The sequence below is a fragment of the Phyllobates terribilis genome, unplaced genomic scaffold (genome assembly GCF_046119375.1).
Source record: "Phyllobates terribilis strain yellow unplaced genomic scaffold, ASM4611937v1 Scaffold_2__4_contigs__length_985480577, whole genome shotgun sequence".
Classification (NCBI taxonomy): Eukaryota; Metazoa; Chordata; class Amphibia; order Anura; family Dendrobatidae; genus Phyllobates; species Phyllobates terribilis.
In genome coordinates, this window is record NW_027362762.1 from 450,585,642 (window position 1) to 450,611,003 (window position 25,362).

At 40.0% G+C, this 25,362-nt stretch overlaps 1 protein-coding gene across 1 annotated transcript in view; it reads right to left on the reverse strand.

Annotated features, from left to right (window-relative positions):
- Window positions 1–6,417: 6,417 nt before the first annotated feature.
- RPS6KB1 (ribosomal protein S6 kinase B1) overlaps window positions 6,418–25,362 on the reverse strand; it is a 35,216-nt gene continuing 16,271 nt past the window's right edge. Inside the window, exons 7-15 of the mRNA XM_073665517.1 lie at window positions 22,354–22,454; window positions 21,092–21,182; window positions 19,651–19,741; window positions 18,555–18,662; window positions 16,915–16,977; window positions 15,269–15,346; window positions 13,540–13,647; window positions 11,379–11,491; window positions 6,418–7,991 (exon numbers count right to left, since the gene is read on the reverse strand). Coding sequence (XP_073521618.1) covers window positions 7,754–7,991; window positions 11,379–11,491; window positions 13,540–13,647; window positions 15,269–15,346; window positions 16,915–16,977; window positions 18,555–18,662; window positions 19,651–19,741; window positions 21,092–21,182; window positions 22,354–22,454 — 991 coding nt within the window. The 3' untranslated portion in view covers window positions 6,418–7,753. The remainder of the gene's footprint in view (window positions 7,992–11,378; window positions 11,492–13,539; window positions 13,648–15,268; window positions 15,347–16,914; window positions 16,978–18,554; window positions 18,663–19,650; window positions 19,742–21,091; window positions 21,183–22,353; window positions 22,455–25,362) is intronic.

The window sequence follows — 25,362 nt, forward strand, 5'->3', positions numbered from 1 at the left end:
GCAATTTCACCACTTGGAATTTTTTGCCCGTTTTCCCGTACATGATATGGTAAAACCAGTAATGTTGTTCAAAAGTACAACTCATTCCTCAAAAAATAAGCCCCCACATGGCCATATTAACCAAAAAATAAAAAGGCTATGGCTCTGGGAACAAGGGGAGCAAAAAATGAAAATGCAAAAACGGAAAATCCCAGGGTCCTTAAGGGGTTAACCAATATTCAGTGTGAACATACCCTTAAGGGAATTTTCCCATGAACAAAGTTCATTTTAATCAACAGATCTTGGAATAATAAGTTCCATAATTGGATGTGTTAAATTTTTTTTCCTGTGTTTAGATAATCTTATTAATGTCAGGTGTATAAGAAAAGGGGCACTACGCTTGGCACTTTCCAAACAGGCTCCTTATCGCTTCTAAACACACCCCATTTGATAAACGGTCTCCAGACCCAAAACGTTGCATTTAATGAATAAGAATTACAATAGCGGTATGATTATTGGGTCTAGAATATTTTCATAAACCTAAAGGTGAAGCAAACCTGTAAGACTCTGGAGTGTTTTTTTTTTTTCCGACATATATGGTCAACCGTTAAGTGCAGTCGGTCAACAAGTCCTTACTTGTTAAGGGGGCAGACAGACCGTCATCCTCGGACTGACTGTTGGCTCTCCTGATCTGAGTGTGACATCTGCATAGAAATAAGTCACGCTCAGGTCAGGAGAGGTCCTGGGCCAGTCTGTGCACTGCGATGCGATCCTCGCATGAGAAATACAGCTGTCTGTCTGTACCCCTAAAGAAGCAATCCCCTCTCCCACTGTGGAGGCCATCTCCTTTAAGAGTCAAGAGCATCCGAAGTACTTCTCCAACGAGCTGATCAGTCTAGAATTGACATTCTTCTGAAAAATAGGTGTCCTACTGAAATGACAGATTCCAGACCTCAAATCAAAACCTTTCTTCAGAGTGTCGCCCATTCGGTACGAGTCTTCCAGCTCCTGCTGGACCTGTGGGATCTTACAGACATAGAATTTTCTAGTCTCCTCCCTTCAAACTGCTCAGGGAATTCTCCCTGCAGCCGATCTTTTGGAAGGTATTATTCTTGTATAATCTCTTTGGAGTACACAGCTCTGATCCTGGTTGTCCTGTTGCATGTGGGTTTTTTTGTGTGTTTTTTTCCTTTTGTGCTTTGGCTTATCCAACTACTTTCTTTTAGAATTGTTAGCTGTGGATGTTTGCTGAACATGTAAATATAACGATAACTAGCAATCCCTCTGGCTTCTCTTACCGCTTTCTCACAACCTGCAAAGATAGAGCTGAATTAAGTTTTTAGTGTCAACCTTCTGGTGGCAGCAGGCCCCACCCATGATTCCGGTGTCAAAAAGGTTATCCAAATGATGTATTGGAAAAAGTATTTAATAAAACTAAGAGGAAAGATAGATGGGTCCTGCTTGAATGTGCCTGAAAATTATGAAGTAATGAGTAGCCTATGTATTCTAACAGGAGCAGGATGTCGGTACGGAGACCCTGATTCCAGCAAATGTATCACTTAGTTTACTGGGTACAGCAGTTGTGATAGAACTGCAGAAGAACTATTGCTGATGACACAAAGCTAGGAGGGATAGCGAATACTAGAGAAGAGAGAGAGAGGATTCAAAAAGACCTAAATAAACTGGAGCAGTGGGCAGCAACCAACAGAATGGTTTTTAACAGGGAAAAATGCAAAGTACTACATCTGGGCAATAAAAATGAAAAAAGCATATACAGAATGGGAGGAATAGAGCTAAGCAACAGTACATGTGAAAAAGACTTAGGTATACTAATAGATCATAGACTGAACATGAGTCAACAGTGTGATGCAGCAGCAAAAAAGGCAAATACAATTCTGGGATGTATTAACAGAAGCATACAGTCTAGATCACGTGAAGTCATTATCGGTCTTTACTCCTCTTTGGTCAGACCTCATCTGGAATACTGTGTACAGTTTTGGGCACCACATTTTAAAAAAGACATAGACAAACTGGAGCAAGTTCAGAGAAGAGCGACCAGAATGGTGACTGGTCTGCAAACCATGTCCTGTGAGGAACGGTTGAAGGATTTGGGAATGTTTAGCTTGCAAAAAAGAAGACTTAGAGGAGACTTAATAGCTGTCTACAAATAGGTCAAGGGCTGTCACATTGTAGAAGGATCATCTTTATTCTCATTTGCACAAGGAAAGACTAGAAGCAATGGGATGAAACTAAATGGGAGGAGACACATTAGATATTAGAAAAAACTTTTTGACAGTTAGGGTGATTAATGAGTGGAACAGGCTGCCACGAGAGGTGGCAAGTTCCCCTTCAATGGACGTCTTCAAACAGAAGCTGGACAGACATCTGTCTGAGATGATCTAGTGAATCCTGCTTTGAGCAGGGGGTTGGACCAGATGACCCAGGAGGTCCCTTCCAACTCTACCATTCTATGATTCTAAGAGAAAGCTGTGATTCTAGCAGAGCTAAGAATGTTGAACTTTGTATCACTATCCATACCACTAATTATAAGCTGTCACTAGGAGGGTAACTTGCCCTGTAGTGATAATCTCCTGCTGATAAAAGACTTATTGTATTGAAACAGCAAACCACAGCCCAGTAAGTAACATCACTGGAACCAGGGTCTCTTACATCATGGTGCTCTCAGATTACATAGCAAAAACCTACCAACAGATTCTCTTAGTCCGATGACCTCCAAACTAAAGTTAAGAGTAAATAGAAAAGAACTCTGTTCTGAGAGGATGAGCTTTGGAAGAAAAAAAAATAACAATATAGATTGTGAGACAGCCCAAAGTGATTTTTTTCGGTACCAGGGAACCAGACATACACGATAGCATTCGATAAGTGTAACACAGCGTGGAAACAGGTTTAAGCTATTTGCACACATCTGTATTTTAGTCATTATTGTGCTAGACTCCCTAGTATTTGCTGACAAGTACAAAATACTGCTGTGTGAAAGTGGGCATTTAAAAATATTCCTGTCTAGAATTTCCCTTGAAGCATTAAGGAATAAAGGTAAAAAAATGCTGAGAATTCTCTGAAGAGTCATTGAACTTGTCCCGATTTCCCAAGTAGTCATTGCAATCCTTGCAGCTCGTGTGGCACCTGGTGCATTCACAGGTGAGGCTCCTATCTTTTGAGAGCCAACATAGTAAAATAAGGGCAGTTATTTTAATTTTTTTGTTTTTTTACCAGACTTGTTGCATTTTTAATGGCATCATCTTTGGACACAATGGGCCCAATTTATCAAGGTATTTTCACTAGTTCCGGTAAAAACGCCTTGAAATGTCACAATTTTTTGCACAATTCGAAGAAGATGTTGCTACTTGGCAATTTTACGCTAGGCTAGGTCTGCTCCGCTAAACTAGTTCTCCTCCTGTTCTTGTTAGGAGCACAGAGCAGTCTTTGTAGAAGGCTACACTATCTTCAAAATGGAAGGGCAGGTGACCAGACCTGTCCATTGGAAAACAGCTTCCCAAGTAAAGTGTTTCATTCGGAGTATGCCAACGGACAGGTCTGGTACATACCCTCCATTATGTGGACAAGAGCACTGTGAAGCTTGAAGAAGGCGGAATAAGAACCTGTAATACTTAGATATAATTAAAATCATGGCCCAACACATTTGTTAAAGAACCAGTCATAGGAGTTAATATGCATGTAAATGGCATTTAAACCCTGTGTAGCCAGCTTACTGCGGGCAGGAGACTATAATCACTCGCTGGCGCACCAATTGGCAGCCTGCACTGCGCACACACGCTGTCAAAGTGCTGGGAGCAATTACAATAAAACAATTTTCTACCTGTTGCCGCTTTTCCAGTAAGCCAGCCAAAAAAGGTTTAGACATTTACCTGCAGATTAATCCTATTGCGGCAGATAAATAGCATTTCTCAAGTTGACAGATTTGCTTTAGATCAAATTTGTTAAATAACCCTTTAAGGTTATGTGTGCACGTTCAGAATTTGTCTGCAGAAGTTTCTGCAGCGTTTCTGCATCTCTTGGCAGCAAAAAACGCTGCGGAAATTCCACGTGTTTGATGGGGGCTTTTTTTGCGTTTTTGCCTGTGGATTTGCCATGCGTTTTTTCCAAAGCATTGTATAGCAAAAACGCACAAAGAATAGACATGCTGCATCTTTTTCCGCACATGAAATTCTGTAAGGAAAAATCCTGATCATGTGCACAGATCTTGCAAAAACTCATAGGAAATGCTGGGATAAGGTTTGCAATGCGTTTTTGGCGCCAATTCAGAGCGGATTTACCGCATCAAAATGCACAAAAAAAACCGCACCGTGTGCACATAGCCTAAACCTACTTTTGGTGCAAAGAGCCATAAAATATGTTCACAAACTGTCCAATTCCCATTGTCCGTATCTTGATTATTTGAGTGGAGATTTCCTATGAATCCGCATCCCAGCATGCATAGCACACCTACAATTGTCAGATGGCTTGTGTTCCCCCTAGCTGCAAGGCTGCCTCTTGGTTCTGTCAGACAGGAGAGCAGGAGCAGAGAGAAAGGCTCGCCCCCACTTCCTGTAAATGTCTCACCATCTTTACTGCTACACAGATTACATTTGACAAGGGAGACACCAAGTGCTTTGGAGGGAATTTTTTTGCTAAAATCATCATTTTGGACAAATCAGCTACTTTACAATTTAGTCAATTCACTGGCTGTAAGATGAGCTGTGGTTTATTGAAACATCTGTGGCCATTTAAATATCCAAGATGGGAATACCCTATAGAAGTGTGTGTAGATGTACAATTGCCACCCACAGTGACTAGCAATTATGTATTGGATAATCTAACCTTTAAAGAAAAGACTGAAGATGGTGGATTTCATCTTCATTGATGTACTACATAAGTAAAATAATGACCAAAAAGCAAAGAACAAGTGTTCACCCACCTGATCATTTTGTGGCATTCATATGTAATTTATTAGGGAAAATAGATAAAACACACATCTGTTTACAGTTTGTAGCACGAGAAGTCAAATCGGGTTATAAAAACCAAAAATTTATAAAAATCATAAATAAAAATCAATTAAGGAACTGTATACTGTCAATACTTATTTCCAATATAGGCATCACCTCTGCTATTAAACAGTATGCTTGCTTCACAAAACACAGTCAATGTTTTAAAAGCAATCATTCTGTAAAAGCTTCCATGAAAGGAAAACTCCACACAAAAAGCAAACATTCTGATATCTGATTTTCTGCCAATATTGTACTCGCAAATTCTCCCACACAGAAAATGTGTATGCCCATATTTTACAGAGTGACCGCAGGTATAGGCCCATATATATTTAGCAATAACCCTAATGATTCGTTAAGTTTCCAAGAAATTGTAACATTTAGGCTACATTAGAGATGAACGAACTTTGTTCTGGCAGTCAAGTCAGTAATTTGTGGCTACTGGATGGGAGCCCTGCGAGCCGCCTCCTACCAGACTGGCTAATCAAAAAAAAAAAAGCCACAGGCGTCTTCAGGTATGAGGTGGTTCACAGGGTTCCAGTCAAACGGTCATGCAATATTGACCCAACTGCTCAACCGGTGTCTTGCGAATCGATTCGCTCATCTCTAGTCTACATTCAGAAAAACAGTAAACCAATTGTTAGTGATATCCGTAAATAACACTCTTTCAAAATCTACAATATACATGGCACTAGGATTGGATTTGCCTATAGAATATGAATCTTTATTGACAGAAATCTCCAGAAGAAGATTGTAACAAATGTTTAAACCATTGATGAACTATCGGTGGTAAAACAGCGTAGAGTGACCCCAAGAGAGTTCAACTGACTAAACCGACCCCTGGGTTTTGGGTGGAGTTTTCCTTGACTATTGTGCTAGCAAACATTTTGTAAGTATTTAAAATATCTGATGAAATATAAACTAAAGCTCTTAAAAGTTTGGCATAAAAGCAGCCTTCTCAATCATTGTCAACGTAAGGCGCAAACCTACATTTTCTTTATTTGCTTAACACAGTAATATAGGAATTGGTCTAAATTACAACCCATACTGAACACTTTCAAGAATTTCAGAATGTCTTATTAGAGCACACTAAACGCTACAGGAAATTATGTGTGAAATAAGTCAAATACAAATTAACCCATAAGTGCTTCAGCTGTATACCGCAAAGCAGTCCTTTACAGTTTAATGTACATATTTGTCCATTTTTTGGGTGCAGCAATGGCTCCCACTTGTGCTTGCTAGCTACTAAACTGTACCTTCACTGGTATGGGCCCACATAATACACAGTTCATTATGTGCATTGAAAATGAAAACGTACAGATGATTGGCTGGTCTCCAACAAGTGATTTTATATAAGCTGTGGTACAGTGCCACTTTTTGACATGGTTAGGGGTGTGGTAGGTTGGGCATCATACATGAAACAAATAGCAATAGCTACAATGCCAATTGCACCGAATGGATGCTTTCTTTATTCAATCAGTGACATCGATACATAAACATTGGTATGGCTTGTTTCCTAGGCTCAACTATGGGTTGAAGGTTGTGTGTGGCAGGTTCGGATGATGCTACCATACTCCAGTCTTAATGTACTTTATTACATGAATACAAGTAGTTAAGTAAAACACTTATGTGATGCCATTAAGTTTCCAATACAAAAGTGATCATGATTTACCTTCTCAGAGATGTTCACAAAATTGCTTTGTTAAGGCAGTTAAGGTAAAGTTACCTTTATTTCTTTGTACCTATAAGCCAAAGAGTTAAACCATTCATACATAATCCAAGGCCAGCAGTGTGATAACATTCCCTAGGTCAAGGGAAAGTATTCCCCATCTATGGAAGACACAAGTAGAAAGGCCATATAATACTTTTACAATCGGAAAGCCCCAGCATTTCAAGTTCTTCTAACAGCAGAGAAAGCTTAATATGGAGGAAGAGAAAAAGGAAAAGATAAATTAGCAAAAGGAATACATTACTGGTAGTATGGAACACTCCAGTGTCAAGGTTCACATGTGTCTTGGATTCGATTGAGGCCGTCAATACTCATTTTCTCTTGCTGAATCGCAAAGCAACTCGTCACAATTGCAAGTAATCACACACTGATGCAGAAGTCACCCCAATGCATCTATTTCCCAAAACTCAATGGAAGACTGCCAATGGTTTCTGAGAAGAACTAGCTCTATCCAACATGGCATTAGGGAAGTTCAATATTATGCATGGCAACTTTGTTTTGGTTCAAGAAACTCCTACAACATGTTCAATCATTCTGTGCAAAACACATTTTAGCTTTTAAGACAACACATTTTCTGTTACTTGAAATACGACTTATTGTCCTTGCAGAATCACATTTTCCATCCATTAAGCTCATCTTATGGTGATATTTAAAAAAAATGTAAACGTGTAAAGTAAGGTGAAATCCTTGAGAAAATATGTTCATTTTTCAACTATGGCATTGAAAGAGTATGCTGGGAGCTTAATACATTGTCTCTATTTCTGATTGCAGTTTCCTATTCTGCTTTTTTTTTGCACCACTGATTGAAATATATATATATTTGAGCATATATATATATAAATTATATCTTTAAAATTAAACGTTCGCGCCTTAATCTTGCCAAACTGATCCATGCAGTAAGCAAGACTACATTTCACTTTCCCACTCATAGGAAGTTGAAAAAGAACCCAAAACCTATATATTTTTGTTTTGCTTTCAGTTAGGTGTATGTCCGTTGGTTTCACCACCTGTACAAGTCAACGTGTCAGGAAACACTACAATGTCATAGATTCATACGTAGATGTTCCGGTCGTTTAGGGATCAATGGATAAGTTTGCTTCTTGTATGGCCCCGCATTAGATTGTCTGATTGGTAAGGGTGCTGAGGCTTCTCCGCTTACTGTTACATCCATTTGTTCCACACCACTTGTTTCCATTCGGAAATCAGCAGGTGCTTGCGCATTGGTGACTCCAGCAGCTGTTCCTCGTCCCCAGAAATCCCCAGGGGAAAACTTCACAGGGCTGAAAAAAGTAACAGGAAAGTAATGTCAAATCTCTGCCAAGCTTACTTTAAGCATATAGTAATTGCTACAATTTTCTGAATCACATAAAACACAAATTCACAAGATCCAACCGTAGGTTACATTAGCCTTCATTTAGCATTTACGCAATAAAAATCCTCTTATTATGATACGCAACTTTAATAATAATTTTATTTCTATAGCGCCAACATATTCTGCAGCACTTTAAATAAAAGACATTACAGAATAACAATCAAATAAACCAACAGATACCAAGAGGAGTGAGGGTCCTGCTCGCAAGCTTACAGTCTATGAGAAAATAGGGGGGACACAAAAGGTGGATGGTAACAATTGCTTGTATTGTGCAGTCCAGCCATCAATATAATAAATAGGGTGTTCACGTAATGCTGCATGAAATGGTCACCAGCCAGTATGTGTATGGATACAGAGGGCTATTAAGTGCATGTAGGGTGTGTGAACAGATGATACGAGGGTCCTGGTTTTGAAGAAAATTTTATATGGGCAAAACAGGGATAGTTAGACAAGTATGTTGAGCTGATAGGCCAATCTAAAGAAATACGTTTTTAAGGACATGCTTAAGACTGTGGGTATTAGGGACTAATCGAAATGTCCTGGGGAGTGCGTTCCAAAGAATTGGAGCAGCTCACAAGTCTTGGAGACAGGAATGGGAGGTTCGAATTATTGAGGATGTTAATCTTAGGTCATTAGCAGAACGGGGAGGACACGGGTAGGGTGGTAGACTGTGACGAGGGTGGAGATGTAGAGCGGGGCTGAAGCGTGGAGCGCTTTGTGGATGAGAGTGATCAGTTTATATTGAACTCGGTAGCGGATAGGTAACCAGTGCAATGACTGGCACAGGGTAGAGGCATCAGTGTGGCGATTGGCGAGGAATATGATCCTGGCTGCTGCATTCAGGATGGAATGGAGAGGGGAAAGTTTAGTAAGAGAGACTGATTAGCAGAAAGTTGCAATAGTCCAGACGAGAATGAATAAGAGCAACAGATGTTCTTGTTTTCCTTTTATGCACATTCAAAGGCTCTTTGTCGTCACAAAATAAGATGTTTGCTGGAATCAATTTTGATGTTTAAGTAAGCACAGGAGCACAAAAATGACACAGTTAAGTGACATAACCCAAGGATTACAGGTAGAGCTTTAAGTTGAGTGGTACCAATTGGCATTACGACCCCACACACCTGACAAGATGCATGCACGATCGGCAAGGATGTCCTGTTCATTAGAATACTTGGCAATTGTGCAAGCGCCTCGGCAGGTGTTTGGAGTTGTAACGACATCGGCACCACTCATTTCTGATCTGGAAGTGAGCGGTGTTGGATAGCCCCTTTAATATGAGGCAGCCAAACTTTTACAAAAAGATTAAAAATCTGTGTCTGAATGGTTGTATAAAGTACACCTATCTTATTAGGTCTCAGTGATCTATTTAAAAGGAATCGGTCAGCAGGATTTCACACCCCAAACTAGTTATATGCACATTTAGCTCTTTCAAAGTCCAGTAATTCCTTTACTTGGCCAATCCATTCCAGTTATTGGTAAATCAGTGTTTGAATTTATATGCAAACGAGGCTGTATCTCTGTAGCCTTTGTCACTCCAGCTCTATTCCCCGCCCATCAACGCCTCCTCCTGCTTGACTGACCACTTCTAGGATGTGTGACTTCAGTCAAAGAAGCTGTCAGTCACACAGAAGGAGGAAGCGATGCTGGGTGTGGAATAGAGCTGGAGTGAAAGAGGCTTCAGATCTACAAATAGTTCTTCAGCTTCATTTGCATATCAATTCAAATGCTGATTTCTCAATAACTGAGGAATAGTCTGACCATGTAAATATATGGATGAAATGAACTTGTTTTTAAAATGGCTACATGCACATATAGTACTTTCCCTCAGATTGTTCCACTCCTGGTTTTGGCTTACAAATACAGATGTAAAATACTGACCAAATACTGAACATGTGAGTGTGGCCTAATAGTATATGTAGTCTTTATTGTGAAATCTAGTGACAGATCCTCTTTTAGCCCCTTACCGACTTATAACATATAGTTATAGCTGGCTCCCTGACTTTGATGCGGGCTCGGGAACTAGAAAATCACCATGTCGGGAAGGGGTTGTAAGAGGGCCTTTCACCAAATTTCTCATGCTGAACTGCACACACACACTGCAACAGTGGCTGCAAAGCAGAATACAACCCTTTTTTTTCCCACCTCTTTGTTGCGGAGATATTAGCAATCAAAGTATTTGGGACCTAATGAGTTAACTTCTTTTTAAGTTCAAGTATGTGTTAGACAGTTTGCACTGGGAGCGTGGCAGGAGCAACACAAAGTAAAGAAGTAAAGACACCCTGATCTCACTGCAGAGCAAGTACAAGTTGCCAACATAGCCAGCGTAAGTGTGATTCTATCTCACACCGAGAAACCTGCTGTAAGCTATGGTGCGGCGTGTTCTTCCTCCAGAGCGTTGTTGCCTGCTTATGATTGGCCAGCATCGTATAGGGATAAGAAGTACATGCTCTCAGTGAAAACTCTCTGCTAACACCCATTTGGACTTAACTAGTTTGGGGCCAGACTCTTAAGTTTTTGATTTCCAATATTTCTACAAAGGAGAAGCGAAGTTATAAAGAAAAAAAACCCCAAACCTTTATATTCCGCTCTGCAGCCACTATTACATCGTGTGTCAAGTTCAACATGAGAAATTTGGTGAAAGGTCTCCTTTAAAGGGATTGTCAACACAGGATGACTTCACACCTGCTGGTTTTCCCTTAATCTCCACCCCCTGTTCTTTGATTGACAGCTCTGGCTTCATAGAGCCAGGAAAGGGTGGAGATAGATGGAAACCAAGTATATGGGAAAGTGTATATAAATGAGTCGCCCTGCTGTGAAGCACCGAGCACCTGTACTTGGTTTGAACAGTTATTTTGTGCTGACAGAGTCTCATTAAGTTATCAGTGATGGTCACCCCAAAAACACAGTTCAAAATCCTGTCTCTAGACCATGAACTTATTTGGCAACATGCACCCCAGTAAATGGCACAAACCTTGTGTACACATAGTATAAGGCTAATGGCACACTGCATTTATGCACTTAGCGGAACTTGTAGGCCAGAAAAAGTTCCAGGCACATACTTTAACATTCCCAGATAGCTTTAAATCAGTATTTAGAAGAGGCAGACTTACTCTAATGTCATTTTCTCTGTGACCCAAGGAAATCCTTCCAGGTAACACAGTATGATAAAACAATCTGAATTGTGGGCCCTGGTCAAGTGATGATACACCGTTGTGTGTGTATATATTTCTTAACTAAATTAATGCATAAGCAAAGATACTAAACAGAATTTATGGAGTTAAAAAAACAACATTACCTCACAGGCGTCCTTGGGCTTCCAATGAATCGGCGAGGAGACCGAATTTTTGGTTCAAAAGAAAACTTCTCTTTTACGCTTTCAAGTACAGAAGGAGCCACATAGGTAAATCCCTAGAGATTACAACCAGATGGTTACCAAACAAGTAAACAGATACTTTCTCCTTATAATTGATGGGTTTCAGCTAAAAATTACAAGTGCATACTGGGCAAGGAGTATATCTGAAGTATTACTGCTGAGAAAGTGAAGGATACCCTGGGAGTGAAGAAAGGTCAGCAACCTTATTACTGTACTCAAAGTACTCAAAAACATTTATATGCACAATTGTGAAAGAAATTATCACTTTTAAAACTTGAGATTCTTCCTATAAAGTGTTCTGAACAAAAATGCATTACCAAACAGTCAATGCCTTTTATACTATAACTTGTCTCAAATATGCTCCTTTCAAAACAATCATTTGTTAAAGTGAATGTCTTGAGGTTTTTGCTATGTAATCTGATAGCACCATGAGGCAGGGATCAAGAGCCCGATTCCAGCAATGTATCACTTAGTTTACTGGGTGCAGCAGTTAGGAGGGTCACAATTTTCTCTGCAGCATATTGAGCAGAGCTCAGATGTTGAGATGTATATAACCCCCACTCACACTACAGCTTTCTGTGTACATTGTACAGTGACAGAGAGCTGCTAATCAGTGTGCAGGGTGTGGTTGGACCAAAATGCACAAGACACCTAGTCCTCTAGTGATAATCTCCTGCTGAAAAATCACTAACCATATTGATACGGCAAAACACAGCCTAGTACAGTGGTGGCGAACCTATGGCACACGTGCCAGAGGGTGCGCAGAGCCCTCCCTGTGAGCAAGCGCACTATCGCGCACTGGCGCTTGCTGGGGGAGCTCTGCGCCGGGGTTGAGGTAGCGGAGCAGCGCTCAGTGTACACCAGGAGCATCGCTAGGCAGTAGGCACATTGATTCGGGGCCTGTGCCCAAATCAGAAGTGCACTGCCCCGAATCTCTTGGGCTGCATGTTAAATAGTTTATTTTGTTGTAACGTACAGTGCCTGTGTCTCAGTGTATGCAGGCAGGCACGCACGCACGCAGCATTACCTTCTTTAGTGGTGCGGATGCAGATTCCCTGTTCTGCTTGGTCCTCTCCTCAGTTAGTACAGCCTCCCGCTTTCAGCCTGTGGAGAAAATCTGCACACAGGGCTGGGAACTACACTCATCTCCTGGGGTAAGTAGTCAACGACCATCAATTCAAGCTGCTGTTTGTGTCATTAGAGCAGCAGTGACAGGAGCGGCCCTGTCAGAGATTACTAGCTGCGATGTAGTGATGGCGAGTCTGAAGCTCTGTGTTGGCTGATCGCTGCAGTATAAGATTTCTCATCCGCACACTGCACCGACCAGCGAGCTCAGAGCAGACACTAAATCTCAGCTTGTAATCACTAACAACACTGTCCTGTAACTGCTGCTCTGATCATTCCAGGCTGACCTCTGATCCTATCCCCCTCCTACATTGACTAAAATATATTGTGTGCTATACACACATACAGATACCCCATGCCTGCTCTCTAGTGTTGAGCGAGTATGTTCTATAAACCCTTCGCTGAGTATGATCGGGCCGAGCTCCGTGAAGTTATAGCTGCTCGGTGATATGGTTGATTCGCTCCCGTGTGCATGATTTGCGACTGTTACACATTCCTCACATGTAATAAAGCTGTCAAACAGTTGCAAATCATGCACACGGGAGCGATTCAAACATATCACCGAGCAGCTGTAAATACTCGCTCGGCGAGCATACTCGGACAGAACATACTCGCTCAACACTACTGCTCTCTCATATTCCTGCCTTCTGTTGCCCCCTGCTTGCTCTCTGTATCAGTTGTTTTTTCTAAACTAAAACCTCAGTATTCAGGTTAAATTGCCGTGTTGGCACTTTGCAATAAAGAAGTGGGTTTTGAGTTGCAGTTTCAGCACACTGTCTCTAAAAGGTTCGCTATCATTGGCCTACTAAGTACAATGCTGTAATCAGGCTCTCTTCCTTTATATCATGGTGCTCTCAGGTTACATAGCAGAACCTTGCTGATAGATTCCCTTTAAGAATTGTGGGGAGGGAGAAACCGTGCTTAAGACAAAATCGAACATTCACAGGGGTTAACTTACCAAAAATACTTGGTTGGCACTTTCACTGAGCGTGGCATCATCTGGACTGTCTACAGGGGTTTGTCGTGTAAACTTTGAATCAAATTGGCTCACATCTTCCTCAGATTGCTTTACAGGAAAAAAAAAAAAAAAGTTTACTTTAAGGGGTTGTTTGGTCTAAAACTACAAGTCTGCAGTCACTCTGTGTGACTGCAGACTTGTGAATCCTCACATGGCACACAACGCACATGGTGAGGATTCTCCATTGCCAGTGACTGCAAGTATGCGATTTGCAGAACTGCGGTCCCATGCCGACTAGATTGAATCCGGCCTTGCTCTATGCAAGTGCTTTGAGCAAGGCCAGATACAGTCTAGTAAGAATGTGGAAGTATGCAAATCGCATACTTACGGTCACATGACCACTCGCTGATGGCATCAGGGAATCCTCACAGAGAGCAGTGTGCGCAATGTGAGGATTCACAAGTCTGCAGTCACAAACTGACTGTAAACTTGTAGCCTCTAAAGAGACAAAAGGCACTAATGCAATCTTCAGATTGTCAGTTTCTTACCCCTTCCTGCCATAGCCATTTTTGTGCTGTTTTCTTCCTCCCCTTTTTACAAAAGCCATATATATATATTTTATTTTTCCTTCCACATGGAATGAAAACACCCATTGCATCATGTAATTAAATAAAAAACAGGAAAAAAGTCCAGGTGCAGTGAAATGGTGAAAAAAAGCCCAGTTTCCCCATTGTTTATTTTTGCGGTGTTCACTGTGTGATAAAAATGACCTGGCAACATCATTCTTCAAGGTCAGCACGAGTATGGAAATACCAAACTTATACAAAGTTTTATTTTTTATTTAAGTGGAACAAAAATGCTAATTAAATATTAAAAATAAATTGGTTTGTGTTGCCATTTTCTAAGCCACAAAACATTTTTTTTTCATCAGCAGAGCTGAATGAGGGCTTTTTTTTTAGCATACAGAGCTGAACTCTTTAATCATAGCATTTTGGGTTACATACAACATTGTGATCGCTTATTGCATTTTTTTTCTTCTGATTTTTGTGAAGTTTGATAAGTGAAAGACAATTTTGGGGTTTTTATATAAATATATAGTTTGCGCTCTTTTTTTTTTTTTTTTTTTTTACCGAGAGTGCTGGTCAGGTTAATCAATTTTATATTTTGATAGATCGGACTCTTGCGGATGCGGCAATATCAAATATGCTTTTTTCTTAGGGAAAAATGGCCCGACTCGAAGTTTTATATATACACTTTTTTTTTCTCTACTTAATTTTTAGTCCCCTTGGGGGACTTCATCCTATGATCACTAGTTCTATTTATTGCTACACAACAGCATTGAAGTATATAAGGAAAATTATATTCTCCTATAAAGAATGGGCTTCACAGTAGGACAACAATAGGCCATGAGCAGACCAGTCAGTCATGACAACCCATAAGCACCCTGTGTTCGCATCATTTAAATGCCGGTGTCACAGCAAGTTCCGGTCACGGCTGTTACAAAGGCCAGATGTATAACACAGCCAGCATCAGCAGGGTATGGTTTTGTCTCAGCTCCAAAGCCTTCTCCATATTTGGTGACCCAACATAGGACGTAATAATACACACTATGTTGGGAAGGGGTTAAATCCATTGGTAATCTAAAACAATTAAGCATTTTGCATTATTCACATACAGAAACTGTTAGCCCCATAAAAATTTAAAACAAAATCCTTTATTTACAACTTACCAAAAGTGGTTTAAAGGGAGGTTCCACCTTTCGAGCCAAGAGATCCTCCCAATTAATGTGTCTGAAAAATGGATGAGCCTAAAACAAATTTAAACATTAAAAAGGGAATGTATATTTTTTAATTAAAACCAGACATTTTTTCTAATGTTTTTTCTTAATTTTATTATTGTCATATCTTATTAAAGGGAATCTGTCAGCAGGTTTTTGCTATGTAATCTGAAGACCGCATGCTGTAGGGGTAACAGATTTCAGCAATGCCTCTCTTATCAAGCTCTGGTGTTTTGTTTACCTGAAATGATTGTTTTAGCACCAGGAGCTCATAATGGCCTCATCTGACTTCACCCACTTCTGTGATAAGCTGTTTATAGACACTTTATATACGGAGCCTGGTGTGGGAAGGGTTAGCTTTCTCAGCTCTGCTTCATGCCACACCTAAAAGCTCTGATTACCCAGTAAACTAAGTGATACATTGTTGGATTCAGGGTTTCTTTGCCTACATCATGCAGTTCTCAGAATAGGTAGCAAAAACCTGCTGACAGATTCCCTTTAATATTATAATTATTCTGTACATTATTAAGGTACATCCACCCTGACTGAACTTCATTTAAAGCACCATTCCAGCAATTTTTATTTTATTGTTGGTGTGCTGTCACTAATCCAAGCTCCATGTCCCTAGTATTATACTCTCCAACTGCCATCTTCTTTTGTTATCAGCGCCACTCCCGTCTGTCTTCTGTAGCCACAACAGGGCTCTCATAGACTTATACTGAGAGCTTGTGACCATTAACTCTGACTTCCGCTCAGTTCAGTCAGATGTTGTGGTCACAAGATGGCAGCACAGGACTGAAGCAACGCCGGGAACAGCTACTAGACAGTGGCTGGTAAGTATAATATTAAGGTCAGGGAACTTACATTAGTGGCACCACTGCAGCGCTGAAATAAAAAAAAATATGCTTGCGTGGTGCTTTAACAGAATTCAGAGACATCCATTAATACCCATATGGACCACAAGACGTAAGGACTGGAGATGTTCATAGGAGAGTTTTCCAGGTATGCTCTGCCACCTGTGCAAAGCTTACTACATAGTGAGAGGGAAAAGGTGAGTTCAGACATTACCTATTGTGAATCTTGTGTTACCCATAAATAGGTATTATCTGTCATTGGTAAGCGAACTGTGATGATGAGAGATAACTTATGAATAGTGACCTCTACAGAACATGAAGTGTCAGATTAATCCGGCCTTCAAAGTGACAAGTGCAAGTTTTCTTTTGCTGGCTATCTTTAAAGAACCATTGCAGCATAGTACAAAAGGTTTATAAGATGGGAAACCCAGGATTGTCCAACTTATCTAATATGTAGTGCCAGATGTATTACTATGTGGAAAACGTCTTACTCTTTGGGCAAGACAGAATCCATTCCTAGTTTAAGAACAGACTAGCCTTTTGAAAAGTAAATAAAGCATAAATGTCATGGAAAAAGTAGTCGTCAGAGAAGCACTCTGCTGCACTATACACAAATTACAAGGTCAGCTATACATCCCTTCCAACACTTCAATTCCCGAAAACGTATGCTCATTGACCAAAATGTAAATGCATTCTTTATTTTGATAGCCATTTTGTAGTAAAACATAAGGAATGAGATTTTACCTGTACATCTCCAGCATCACCAATACCAGCTCCAAGGCGTGAGGCAGCGTTTCTTTTTAGCAGCTTCCAGGGGGAAAAAAAAACATAACAAAAAAGAACACAATCATGTCAGGAAAATCGCATGGACACAGTAGCAATAGAGAGTACTTCTTAGATGGCGAGTATTGGGAACAGCAACTAAGGACCAGGGAAGCGTCAAGTTATTGGTAAGATGAGTATTACCGCTTCTGTTATTGAACAACATGGTAAGTTGTTTGTGAAAGAAATTGAATGGAATATGAAGATGCCTTTATTTAATATATTATTTGTACCCCTAGATATTGCCAATAAACTACAACTTGTTACACAAACAAACAAGCTTTCATACATACATCAAGGAGACAATAAGATACGGCGCTTGGAAAGCAGGGATACTAAAGTTAAAATAAATGTCTTGGTCCTCAAGGCCCATAATACACCTGTGCTTAAAGCCCCCCCAGAGAATATTTTAATTCCTAAACTTGTGTTAATATGTATGTAGTGTAGTGTAAGAATATACTTACCGATAACGGTCTTCCCCGGCTCCAGCACCGGTTCTCTTCTCACTCACTGGAATTTCAACTCACCAGGTTACACTAGGGTTTGTGTGTAAATTGGAAGTCATTTTTACAATACAAGCTTATGCAGCATCAATACAATGCTCCAAATGCTTGCAATGTAAAAGCAACTTCCGGCTCACACGACTCTCAGTGTGATCAGGAAAATTGGAATTCCAATGAGTGAGAAGAGGAAACCGGGAAAGATTGTGATCGGTAAGTATTTTGTTCATATACATTACATATGCGTTTAGAATAAAAAAAATTTGGGGAGCACTTGTTTAAGGAGTAAAGATGGTTCAAAATAAACATTGAGATTTTCTTAAATGGCTGAACAAGTGGCCTCTAGAGAAAACAAAGCTGACAGGAGACAAATTGTCATTCTACACTAGCACTACTGCCGCTTCATTCTCGTTTACATTGCTCAGACCTCCAACATTGACATCAATGGCAAAAGTGAGAGAACTCTTTTAGGCTGAATTTACACTGCTTTTAAGGAGTTGTGTCATTCGCATCAAGGCTGCAAACAGTGCAGTGATCAGCTAATTACCGTTGGTCTAACTCCCAGCAAGCAGACAACTTTGTTGGGGCAAGTGTTGGCCAGCTAGGAGATTCCACTACAGAGACTGCTGTAGGAAGGTAGAATATTACATTGCTAGCATTTATAGGAATAGCAATGACTGTTTATATAATACATCGAGTCAGCAAGAATAGGAGCTGAGTCTTTCTACTCTGGATCAGAGAGAGAGGCCCTGATTATGGGATTCCAAATACAATATCCTTAAGTCCTAAAAGAACCCATGAACAGAAATGGTCTTCAGACTGTTTTTCATTCAAAGTGGTTTCTTTTAGTTCAAAACACCAGATATTAACGTCTAAAGAAGAAAAAAAAGTTTACACACAGAGCACTGGTGAGGTTATGGGGTGTTTTTTCAAAATGTATATATCTTCAAAAATGCCATAAGAAAAAAAAATAATCACAAGAAATGCTTGTAAATGAGATATCAGAAGGAGCCCATAATGTGAATCTCAATCAGAAGTAGATGTGAAAATACAGGCACTTACCTTTTTAAGTAAATCCCTGGCTTCTTGGGTGAGGTAGGGGGGCAAGTTAAGTTTACACTTAAGAATTTTGTCAATAGTCTTTTTACGGTTTTCACCAGTAAATGGTGGCTGAAGGGGGGGGAAAAAAAACATTTGCTAAACAAATACACTGCAAGTGGAGAGACCCACATAAAAACTAACCATGCTAGTGACATTTTGGTACATTTAGCAGGTTTATCCTACATATAAGACATCTACCAAATTCTGCTGCCAAATTGCCAATAAGGAATGCGATGTCTTCCAACCGTAATGCAAGTCAGATACTCTTCTCAGGAGTACCACGGCATTGAGGGAGAAGTACTTCAGCTACAGCTGTAATACACATAGCAAAGCCTGTGTATGGCCCATATACCACCCAATACTGACTGTAGGCCTTGTCTCTTATGCACATGGATTTCTTCAGAATGTGTAAATCTTTTCATGAAATTCTATACTCTCCTGATGATGGGATATCCAAAGTCTTTGCAATTTTACATTGAGGAACATTTTTGTCTCAAATTGTTCCACAATTTTTAGTTGCAGTTCACAGATTGCTGAACCTCTGACCATCTTTGCTTCTGTGAGACTCTGCCTCTCTATCATGATTTTTTTATACAGTCATCTGACTTATTTGAAAATAAATCCTACAGCTGTTTTTCTTTAGTACCCCTTTTCCAGCGGTTTGTTAAACCTGTCAAGTGATGTTTTTGAGATGTATTGCTGCCATCAGCTTCTAAAGGAGTGAAGTGTCTTAAATGAAATGGAAAAATATGTCACTTTCAATTTCTGATGTGTTTTATGTTTTGTTGTGAATAAAAAAAATTGCTACAAGAGCTTTCTAAATCATTGCATTTTTGTTTTCTTTACATTTTATACAGCGTCCCAACTTTTCTGGAATTTCAGCTATTTCATGGTCACATCTATGGTATCATGCAAGAATTACATTCAGACATAGAAGTACATGTATATCGGTAGGTAACACTTTGTTACTCATTAGAACAAGCAAGCAGAGTAACTTTTATAGATTGCAGTAAAGAAAAAAGCAAAAAAACAGCGGCTAAAACATCTGAACACTTACAGCCCCAGTTAGCATGTCATACATCAAGGCTCCCAGACTCCACCAGTCCACTGCACGATTATGGCCACTTCTCATTAGAATCTCCGGAGCCCTGCAAAATAAGACAAAGTATTCAAATATTCATAAAAAACAACAACATCATTAAACCAAAATGTTATATCCCAACTAAAACTACACCGTTACCATGATAGCTGTTGCCAGTAACAATATAGAAATATTTGGAGACTTAAAAGTTTGGCTAACCTTATGTGAAAACCCTAAGATGTTTCCCCCAGTCTTCAGTAAATTCAGTATTTTATACCAGTATACTCATAAAAGTTAGCTACCTAAGCTTCTTCTACCCTACATCTGCCCTACCCTCCCCATTTAAGCAATTCACAGCCATGGATATGATTGCCTGCCAAGATTTGAATTCACAAAATCAAGTGGATTTTACAGGGACATTTGATTTGCAGGAAAGTAATTAGTTGCATATTGAACGTTCCTTATTACGCTCAGGGGTCTCACTAAACTTCAGGTTATAACATAGAAATTATAAAAAAATAAAAATAAATTATATATACAGCGCAGTCCAGAAATATTTGGAGAGTGACAAAATCTTCGTGATTTGGACTCTGCATGCCACTACTCTGGATTTAAAATGAAACAACTGAGATGAAGTGTAGACTTTCAGATTTAATTTAAGGGATTTGAACAAAAATATCCTTTGCATGTGCTCTCTGACTGTCATATATAGAGGGCTTCCTTATTATTTCTACTAACATGGTGAGGGAAGAAAAAAAGGTTCATAAGTAATATGTAATCACCCCAGGAACCGATGAGGTGGTATTTTCATAACGCGCCTGGTCTCCACTTTAAGGCTGTGTGCCCACGTAGCATTTTTCAAGCGTATATGCTGCGGAATTTCCGCAGCGTAAACGCTTGAAAAACGCATGTATATCCGCACCCCATGGTCCCCAATGGGATTCCGCAAGTTCTATGCACATGCTGCGGATTTTTCCGCAGCGTTTATGCCGCGTTCAAAAATCCGCAGCATGTCATTTAATTTTGCGTTTCCGCAAGCGGAATTGCCTTTGTCCAATGCATAAAAAACGCAAGGCAATTCCGCATGTGGAAAACGCATGATAAAGGCGCGAAAAATGCGCGATAAACGCGTGCGGAATTCCGCATGCGTTTTTCCGGGAGAGGACTTGCATTTATGCAGCAGAAATTTTCTGCTTCATAAATGCAACGTGGGCACATAGCCTAAGAAAATATATGTGTATAGGGGCAAACAATTTCTAATTTTTTTTTATTTCTGTATCAAAAGTGTGTGAAAACAATCAATGCAACAGCAAAGACCACATTTGACTACATGAAGCAAGATGTCCCTGTCTATACCGCACAAGACCTTGAACAGTATGTATATCTAGTACAAACACATTGAAAATAGAATGCTCACATGTATTCGATTGTTCCACAAAATGTATGCGTTACTGTGCCATCGTGAATGGATTCCTTACAAAGTCCAAAATCTGTTAGTTTCACATGTCCTTAAAAAAAGAAAAAAAAAAAAAGAACACAAAAAAGAGGTTTACTTTCAAAAACAGAAAACAGCTTCTTTCTATAAAAGCTTAGACAGCTCACATTGTTTCAGAACATTATGTACATAGGCCCCAATTCATCAAGACTGGCGTTGTGTGCCCTGATTCATCCAGACTGGGGTTTTGTACAGCAGTCTAAACCAGACCAGACACTCCACTTACGGACACATGTTTCGTGGTGTTTGCCCCTCATCAATGGAAAGCAGGAGATCTGATTTGGTTAAATAAGAGACCTCTGTCTGTGGGCTTAAAAGAGAACTTTTGTTATTGTGGAGAGCGCCAAGTTGAGACTTAAAGGCCATGTAATGTTCCTCTCGAAAGTTAAACAAACAGCCTCTTCAGTGAGGAAGGCAACTTGATCTCCAGTGCCATCTATTAGGATTTCTACACTGCATTGTACTTTTCTTCTCTGCAGGTACAAATTGCATAAAAATGTAACTACATTTCACGCTATTGTATGCCAGAAAAAGGGCGTAAACTGGTTGATGAATCAGGGCCATAATCTGTAGGCGTTTCAACTAAACTTTTATATTCTCAGACAGATTTGAAAAAACACCATGTACAGAGGAAAATGGGAAGTGCAAAGAAAACTATTAAAAGATGCTGACGAAATTCCCCCCCCAAAAAAACGAAAAAAAAAAAAACCCAGTCTCCGCTGGTACTGAAAGTGATCATGTCCTAGCTGTCAGCCACCTGACCACTGCAGTTGGGAATATTTGGCACGTGATCACTGGAGCCAGTAATTCGTTGCAGGGTCAGGTGACAATTTCTGGTACAGGCCCCAGAGCAGCAAAGTATTCCATGGGTAAGTAATGCTCATTTCCTTATTTTAGAACCTGCACTAGAGAAAATTTTGTAACATCATGGAAAAAGTCTTTAATTTAGTTCTCTAATATGCAAGTGTGAATAAGCCGAGTCTGAGTTAAAGGGGTGTTAAAGTATCAGTCATTTATAGTCATCAGATATTTATCCCATATTCTGGAAATGTTCTATAAATGTTAAATGTCTGGAATGGGATTACTTCTGTATGTAGAAAATTCGGAAGTAGCAAGCAGACTGCTGTTGAATTGCATCTATATAAAAAATAAATAAATAAAGTTGCAAGTTGCTGTGTTTCCACCTTGATGGTTAAGCATGATGTTTTCCGGTTTCAGATCACGATAAATTATTCCTTTCTGATGCAAATGTCCCAAAGCCATTGAGATCTCAGCCAAGTAAAAGCTGAAAATAAACAAGATATAATATAACTTTCATATACAGATTCAGCACAGAAAAAAAAGATATTCATTTAATGTCATATTCCACCACTGGCCATCTATAAGTCTATCCACGACGCAGCTTGTTAGCATCAAAGCATTACATGTTTTAGAGAATGAGAGCTGGGCTTCTGAACCCTTTATGAAGCATTATTTGTACATCGAGGGAAAGTTACAGTCCACAAAACAGAAGAAAACTGCATTGGGCAAGTTTAATTAAGAGGCAACACCCTCCCTTCAAAGGGAAACTTTTCTAAAGAGTTAACAAGAGCAGTGTATAAAAAAAAAAAAAAAAAAAAAAAACAACAAAAAAAAAATGAAATTTTTTGAGCAAAATCAATGTGTTCCAAAATGTATTTTCTTTGCCGGCATGGACACAATAAACATCCCCCTGTGTCCACCTGAAACTACATACTGGTAGTTAAAATCCATCAGTTGAGCTGCAAAACATGTCCATGTTGCCAAGGCCTAAGTGCTCTAAACACTGGCTAGTAACAGCTTAGGAAAAAACAATGGGTACATGCATTCATCACTTCTAATTCTTAAACCTTTTCCGACATCTGCCGTACATGTATGGTGCATGGCTAATGCAGTCTCAGGGGCTGAGTCTGCACCATATCCAGCAGGTGGGTTAAAAGATAAAGGACTGCTGGTGCAGAGAGGTCAAGAAACGATATTTAAAGTAATATCTTTATTATAATCCAAAAGAGGACCTGAAACTTGTTATACAGCAAAGCTCGGATCGCTACTTTTAACCCCTTAAAATGTTTTCGGTGTCAATAGGTTGCTATGGCAGCCAGAGTCTTGTGTATAAAGCCCAACCACAGGATGGTCTTCATATAAGAACAGAGACCTGTTCATCCACGGCTGCGCAGCGTTTCAGAGTCCAGCATACCTGCCTGAGATCATACAGCCAGTGCCTGATACATGATGCCCACGGATTGGGCACCATGTATCAGCAGTCGGTTTCACTTTAACTCGCATGTCAAAAAGATGTTAAAGACACGTAGTGAGCATTAGTGAGTATGTAAGACAACTGCTCCATTATCTCTCACTGCAAGCTAGAAAGTATTAGGAACAATGGTCACACATGCTCTCTACTCCTCCATTCATAAAAAAAAGCCTTTGTAACTCCCTCCCTTTTTGTGTTTGGTTAGTGTCCAAACGATCATACATTTAACACCACTTCTGTGGATAAGCGATATAGCTTTTTTTTATGAGAAAGCTCCTTTAAAAGGGACTGTCAGCGCAGGTTGACTGTTCAAAGTACAGGCGCTCGGTGCACTAAGGTGTGGCCAATCTTTTAAAGGGAATCTGTCAGTAGGATCAACCCCCCTAAGCAGTCTATATGGGTCACAGGTCATAGGAAGCTGAATAAAATGATACCTTGGATATCTGTGATCCGATGTCTTATTCCAGAGAAATCCACGTTTTTCTTATATGTAAATTACCTCTTCCAGGCTTTGGGGAGGAAGCTGCCTGGAAGATAATTCTGCCTCCAGAGCTTACTTTACATGAAGGGGGAGTTACCAGTGTGAGACAAGTAACTAACACAGAACAAGAGAAATTAACTTTGTCTTCTTGCAAACACATTTTTTGCAGCTCTCTGAGCTCTGCTGTATTGTAACAATATTGCACCACTGTCTGCCTGTGAGATGGAAGCTGAGAGGAACCTGCAGATGTCAGTTATAATCACACACAGCTCTACAGTAAGATCACAAGAGCAGAGAGCGGCCATTACACATCACACTGGTAACTCCCCCTTCATGTAAAATAATCTCTGGAGTCGGAGTTATCTTCCAGGCAGCTTCCTACCCACAGCCTGGAAGAGGTCACTTACATAAAGTGATAAAAGAGGATTTATCAACAAGGCATCTGATGTGAGGCATACATGTAGGACTTTTTCAGTAGTCTATAACCTGTATGTCCATATTAATAGCTTAGATCAAATCTGGTGACAGGTTCCCTTTAAATACACCTTCTGACCAGCTTGTTTTCCATGCATCTCCACCCTTCTCTGGATCTATGAAACCACAGCTGTCAAAAAAAGGGAGTGGGGTGAGGGGGGAGGACTTTCCCCAAAAGGTTACTTTTCACTACTTCTACTTGTCCTTCTAGAAAGAGTTTAAAGCACCACCACTCCAACATTTTTTTTCTACTGCAGCGCTGGAGTGGTGCTTCTAATCTAAGGTCCATGACACTAGTCTTACACTTACCAGCCTCTGCCTTAAAAAAAAAAAAAAATTATCAGCACCGCTCCGTTCGGTCTCCAGCAGTTTGTGACCTGCTGGACAGATCTGGAAGTCATTACTCAATGTATGTCTATGAGACTCAGAATGAGGCTCTCAGACTTACAGAGAGCTTGTGACCGTTACCGCTGACTTCCATCAGGTCAGTTAGAAGTTGTGGATACAAGATGGTGGCGCTGGACTGGAGCGGCGCTGGGAAGAGCTGAAGAAAGCAGCTGGTAAGCATAAGACTAGGGTCAGGGAACTTAGATTGGTACCACCACTCCAGTGTTGAAGTAAAAAAAAAATACACATGCTGAAATGGTGCTTTAAAGAACCATAATACAGGAACAGATAGAAAACTACTATTAGTATACAAACTGCAATGAAAGTGGCACCTTATGCCACACACAAACTTTTTACTGCCATTATTATACATCAATTTTATAGTTAATGTAAGTTTATAGTTAATGTATCCCAAGATAGTAAGCTATCCCTTATTCATAGGGGATCAATGGAGGTCCGTGGATATTACAAAGCACAACACTCAGCTATTTGCATCAGTCCTATGGACAATGAAAGAAACAGAAGTGAAGCACGTGCATCAAAGCTCCATTCCATTCAAGGCGTAGCTCCGTTAAGCCC